Source organism: Andrographis paniculata, unplaced genomic scaffold (assembly GCF_009805555.1).
Source record: "Andrographis paniculata isolate CXL003 unplaced genomic scaffold, ASM980555v1 Contig57END, whole genome shotgun sequence".
Lineage (NCBI taxonomy): Eukaryota > Viridiplantae > Streptophyta > Magnoliopsida > Lamiales > Acanthaceae > Andrographis > Andrographis paniculata.
Genome location: NW_026137592.1, coordinates 4509284 through 4515868, shown reverse-complemented (window position 1 = coordinate 4515868; position 6585 = coordinate 4509284). Strand labels below are relative to the sequence as shown.

Here is a 6585-nt window from a genome sequence, read left to right as displayed (position 1 = left end):
TACAACTATTCAAATTCAAAATTTTTACTATTCAAATCTCAACTCAAAATCCAAACCCCCAAACAAACACACCCTTTAATGTCCATCAATTCTATATATACATATAATTATTTTTATCATTTTTTTTCCACTAAATATATATATAAATTATTTATATCGAAGAATTTTTACACACGACTAATTACACATATTTATAAATCAAAGACAAACCACATCGATCAAATCCTACATATCTATCACAAATCGTATACGTAGTCACATGTTTTTCAAGAGTTCAAGAAATCGTTGACTTTACCGTTGACCGATTTCGAAAAGAACCTCATGCATATCGGCGCCTTGACCCCGGCCAACTCCAAGATCGAGCTCGGCAGCGTCCAAATCCCGTCGCCGCAAATGAGCCCCGACGCCACCGCCGCCCCGAACGCATTCGCCTTTGCCCTATCGACCTTCTCCCATACGAAGAGTACCAAGCTCCCGACGCACATATCGATCGCAAAGTAACCGCCGATATAAAACGGGATCGCCATTGCCATCGGGAGGGGAACGTACTTCCCGAATCGCGGCCCGACGGCGTCCCTGACGCCGTTGATCGCAACGGACGCGGCGAAGAACGCGTAGCACAGAGCGAGGCAATGCTCCGGCAAGGACCCGAACCCGTCGACTCCCAAAATGGCCATGTTGCGGTAGACGAGGGCGTACGGCGCCGCGTATTGCGAATGCGGCGTGCCTAAGTCCTTGAACGCCTTTAGAAAGAGCCAAAACACGCTCGGCGAGACGATGCAGCCCATCGCCGTGCCGATTATCTGACTGACGAACATCGACCGCGGCGACGCCAGCGTCATGTACCCGGTTTTGAAGTCCTGCGTGAGGTCGGAGGCTGTCGAGACAATGTTCATCATGACCCCGCACGCGGCTAACCCCGCGAGAACGCCGCCGTTGTTGGTTCCAGCCCAGGCTCCGGTCACGAATATGGCTAGCTTCCCGTAGGTCGAGGCCAACGACCAATCAGTAAGGCCGCATCCGTAGGCGTTGCAAAAGGCTAAAACAGGCGCGAATATGTATATGACCAAAATGTGGTACCATTTGAGGGGTTTAAAGATGTAGGGAACGGCAATGATCGAGACAACGGCGATGATAAGGTACCCGGCGACGGCAATCCATGTCGGGATTTGATCTTTGAGAAAGATTTGAGTACGGATTTGATCATCCGTCGATAAAGGAGGAGATTGTTGGCTCTCGACCGGGAGTACGAGCCTCAAGTTCTTTTTCTGATACTCGTTGTAAAGACCCGAGAAGGTCTTACTTAACACCTTAACAAAATTGTAGAGGCCATCTCCAAGGATCATGGCGATCGCAATGAATACCTAAAAAAAATAATAATTATTTGATGTAATATTATATAAATTTCGAATATTACTACAAGGTACCTACCCTGTATCCTTGAAGGCCATGAAGGCTACTTTCAGGTGTATCAGCATCATACCAGTCGCCTTTTCGAGCAGCAATGAGTGGCCACATTAATCCCCACGATATTACGGCTCCAAGAAGGATCGACACATTGATGATGTACGGACATATCATTCCGACGCCAACATAAGTAGCCGAGAAATCAAAGTAGAACCTGCACGACCACAAAAACTCTTCTTACATAACTGATAATGATGTAAGAAAAACATTCGATCGGAGTCTTTATACCTCTGCTTGTAAGCTTCGAGGCCGAATGTAGGAAAATTGGCGAAGCCGCAATCAGCGTCATCTGCCTTGAAAAACCATTGGAAGAAACTCCACAAGAAGCTGAAGGAGAAGAACTTTCCCAGCATACTTACTTGTTTCCTAATTAGTAATTTACATTATCAGACAAATTAATTTGATTGCATAAATAGTAACTATATACGAAATCAAATTTGGACAAATTAATTAAGGAGGGAATTTATTAGAGATATATGGACTTACTTAGCTAATTTGGCTCCGAGAGGAGTGTGGAAGCCATTGATAAGATGAGCAGTCGCCGTCCCGCTCGGATAAGTCAGTTTGAAATCTACCATCATTATCTGATTCATTCTATTACAATCAAATAATTGAATTTTTATGAATTATGTTACCAACAATATGATATCCATCTTTACTCACTCTTCTATTATCGTTATTTATTAATAATTTCATTCATTCACACTTTTATTATCCTTATTTATTAATAATAACTAATTTGCTACAATTTTTTCTAGTTATTCCACTACTTTTTTATTAATTTTCTAATAAGTTTCTCATAATATTCCATTTTATTTATTTATTTTATTTTTATATTAAAAAATTATCATTTTTTAGTTTCCGCATCCAAACAATTTGGGATAAAGAACCCGAACAAATTAAGAGAGTAAAAAGCATCACATTATCAAAGCATGCATACTCTTTTCATCATCCGAATATATGTTAACTTCTGTTTTGAGGTTGTCTGTGCTAAGTTCATTTTATGATGAAAGAAAATATATTATTTGAGCACACATTTTATATTTTTTTGTTATAATAAGTAAAAATAATACTTTATCCATTACTCAAATTTATTTTTACTTTTTTATTATTGTCATCCAAATTTATTCTCATTTCTCTTTTTAATAAAAGAATAACATTTTTTTTACTTTATCTTTACCCAAAAAAGTAAAAAATTTTATTTTTATCAATTTCTTAAAAATTGTGTCCGGTCAAACGAGCACACAATTGAATGACATAACAAAGGAAGTAATATGTATTTTTACAGACGCACAAAGAAAAGATTTTGTTGCGAATGAACAAGAGATTATCAATTTTTATTAAAAATCATAACCAAACATTTAAGCACAAGTTTAAACGACACAAGTATCAAATTTAGGATGCAAGAAAGACATATATATAGAGCTAGAGGCAAGAACATGAAAGAATTAATTGACCTTGCGAAGGGGCAGCACGGAGAAGAGGCCGAGAAAGCTGACGGTGAAGAGGAAACCGATCATCCATGGCAGCGCCGGATTCTTGATGTCGAGAGGATGGTTAGCTTCTGAGGATTGTTTTGCCACAACATCACTCATGCCGAATAAGTAGCTTCCGAACCCTCCTTATGATCCAATCGATGTATTTAACTAGTCAGAATTATGAATGAGTTATATATACATATCGACTACCTTACAATGATCGATCGTATATATGCCATAAACCACATGAAAGAAGTGAATTTTTTTGCTAGTGTTGTGAGTAATAATAATTCAATATAAAGTTACCCAGAAATAATTAATTACATCATTTTTGGATCATAAACTATGTAATAAAACAAAGCTATTAACATCATAAAATAAACCTTTATAACGGCTGAACTAGATGTTTATAACTTTTTGAGTTTTTAAATTTCTTTTTTAAAGTCTCCAATGTTCGATTATTACTATTTTATGTAAAAATAGAATTTTGTTTTTTCTTTTCAAATTGTTTATTATACTTATTAATTTATACCAGAAAAAAACAAAAATAAACCCAACGGTTCGTATCGAACAATTATTTAACTTTAAAAAGTAAAATACAATCACATACATAAGCACAAAAGTAAAAAAACCCTTGAATTGGAACCTTTTTTTTTTTTTTGTATGTTTATTAAAAATAAAAAAATATTGATTGATGTTTATTTGATTGTCATCTCAAATCAATTTGATATATATATATATATATATATAACACAAATAGAGGAGAGATTTTTGTTTAATTATAAGATACAAATTTGGTATGCCTATAAGTATAAATTATTTAATTATAATTCTAAGTAGTGTTTAGTCGACATTTACTATTATTATTATTAGGAGAATATTTTATTTTTTAAGTATATTAGGATAGAGAGAGACATAATTAGTAAATAGAAAATGAAATTATGCATGATCCATGAATTATAGTTAAATGGCAATTTAATTTCCAACTAAATAAATTCAAGATTTCAAAAACTCATTATTATTGATTGTGTTTTTTTAAGTAAATATGTTTCTTTATCAATAAATGATACTTATTTCTATATTCAGATAATCTTTTTTTTTTTTCAAAATATTAAATTAAACATAGGTTTTTTATTTTTCCTTATACAATGGCTGAATTAAAAAAAAAAATAAATAAATAAATAAATTCTTATATTTTTATAAAAAGATAGTAGTATTATTTTTTTCTTTCACAAAATATTTTAAAAATAACAAAAGCTTCCAAACAATATGATATTTTCTCAAAATACTCTCATATGTTTTCAATAATTAACAGCAAAATCCCCACAATATATATTTTTATTAAAACATATTTAATTGTGAGATCTTGTCTTTGATTTTAACATTTCAATTTTTTTTTTCAAAACATATGAAAACAAATACCTATTTTTTATTTATTATATTACATTAAAATTTAATTTATATTCAAAATAGTAAAATTTTAGTATATATTTATACCATATTAAATAATTATTTCAATTCAAAATTTTAATAATTCAAAACCAAAACCTAAATTCAAAATCCCACAAATAAACTCAATTCAAATTTTCATACAAAAGAAAAAAGAATTCATGTACAGGACTATTTTATCTAAAACAAAGAAACAAAAAAAAAAAAACAAAATTCAAAAACAAAAACAAAAACATAGAGTAACATCAAAGATCAGGATTATGTTTAAGTAAGTATTTTCTTTTTATATCTTATATAATTTTTTATTTTTTATTTTTTTTTACAAAAAATCAAATAAAACTAAACATTAAATATAACACACAAATAGCAACAAACACAATTTTTTTTTCTTTCTTTTTTTTTCTCTTTTTTAAGTATATGTTTAGAAATTTAAAATCTTCAAGGTAAAATAGTTATTAACTTGATTGAGATATAATCTTATAAAAATGTTCAATATCTTTTAATAAAATAAAGAAATTAAATAAATAAATAAAATAAAATAAAATAAACCCATAGACTTATATAGACCGAAGGATCCTCTATCCTATTAACGCACCTTATCATAATATCTATATATGCAGAAGTGTATATGTTTAGTATATATACTCCCTCCGTCCCTAATAAAGTATCTATTTTTTCATTTTAATCCGTCCCATAACAAAGTATCAATTTCCTTTTTTTAGTAACTGTACTATATACCTAACATTACAAATACCCTTACAACTTATAATGTATTACACAAATGTCATTACCTTTATATCACACGTACTAATAAGGTTATTTTAGTCATTTCTACTTTATTCCTACTATATCACAATATAATACTAATATTTCTAAAACTAAGTGCAAAAAGCAAATGAATACTTAGTTTTGGGACCGAAGGAGTATAATATATACACACGTATGTGTATATCTACACATTATATGTACGAGGATATGCGAATTGATTGTAGTTTCGGTGATTGTAATAATAATATCTAAAATAATAATAATATACATATATATATCTTAGAAAAAAAATAAATGAGTGAGTGAAGGAGACGAACCACTAAAGGCGATGCCGGAGGAAGCTACAACGCAGGTCTGAATGACTGTATTCTCCTGGCGGGTGAAGGGCTGCCGGAGAAGCCCCGACCGGTGGAGGAACGCCGTCCAAGTCCGTACAAAGAAAAACCCTAAAAGCCCCGCCGACATGTTCAGCGACGGAATGATCCCCGTCGTCAGATTCAGCTTCATCACGATCACCGTGAACACCACGCTCAGCACCAAGCTCACCGCCACCGCCCTCGCCGTCAACTGCCTCTCCCACGGCGGCACCTCCTTCCCCTCGAATATCTTCTCCACCGACATCTCCACCTCCGCCTCCGCCGTCCTCCTCCTGCTATTCGATCGATCCATTCTGCAGCCTAGCTAGCTATTGGTTTATAAATTAGGGTTTCTAATCTCCATTAACGACGTCTGTTTTAATTTATAGACTGTGAATTGGGGAAGGTAGGTTGAAATTTTTCTGGTGTTTGATGGAGGACCTGGACCGCGCTCCGGAGCAATTAGTGGTACTGTAAATTCTTCTGGATCTCGAATCCTGGGAGCTGTTTATCATTCGGCGAACTTATTAAAGCCATTTGTTATTGGGTGAACTCACTAGAAGGTCCAGGGCGTTTGACGCCGAATTGATCTGGACCGTTAATTATACGCGGTCAAGAGTATCAACGGTGGAAATCTATCTGGTCTTGAGATCAGGAGAGAAGTTAGTTACGGAATGTTAACGGGAAGGATGGGGTGTGTATTTTCGGAATTTTAATGATGTAGATTGGTAATTAGACGTGTAATTAATATGACTATGAAAATTATTTATTGCAGTTTATGGGTATCACTGAAACAAGAAACTTCGTGTGCGAGTGGAAAACATCAATATTTGGTAAAGTTAATAATTAATAGAATTATAATTGTCATTATTGTAATTGCTTTGTGGTTCCATATAAAGCTTATGATATGATTTCGGTATGCTTCAGTTGATGATTTTTTTGGGATTTTAATTTCGGTTTTGGTTTTGGTTTTGGTTTTCAATCGTAATTTAATGTATTATTTTGTTAAATATATTGTTATTGAAATTAAGAAATTAGATAGAAAACAAAATGAAAATAAATGCAAA

The 6585-nt window shown here is 33.2% G+C and overlaps 1 protein-coding gene across 1 annotated transcript; it reads right to left on the bottom strand.

Annotated features, from left to right (window-relative positions):
• Positions 1–266: 266 nt before the first annotated feature.
• LOC127257293 (probable metal-nicotianamine transporter YSL7) lies at positions 267–5831 on the bottom strand. The gene is made up of 6 exons (XM_051283671.1): positions 5480–5831; positions 2925–3088; positions 1954–2051; positions 1696–1833; positions 1432–1621; positions 267–1364 (listed from the first exon to the last, which is right to left on the bottom strand). Exons 1-6 carry the CDS (start codon positions 5829–5831, stop codon positions 267–269), a joined length of 2040 nt encoding a protein of 679 aa, XP_051139628.1.
• Between the last annotated feature and the right edge of the window lie 754 nt (positions 5832–6585).

Excerpts from the sequence above, each read along its gene's own strand:
- LOC127257293 (XM_051283671.1), bottom strand. The coding sequence starts at position 5,831 with ATGGATCGATCGAATAGCAGGAGGAGGACGGCGGAGGCGGAGGTGGAG. Across the intron at positions 3,089-5,479 it reads CTCCGGCATCGCCTTTAGTG|GAGGGTTCGGAAGCTACTTA; the intron begins GTTCGTCTCCTT and ends TTGGATCATAAG. Across the intron at positions 1,365-1,431 it reads ATGGCCTTCAAGGATACAGG|GTATTCATTGCGATCGCCAT; the intron begins GTAGGTACCTTG and ends TATTTTTTTTAG.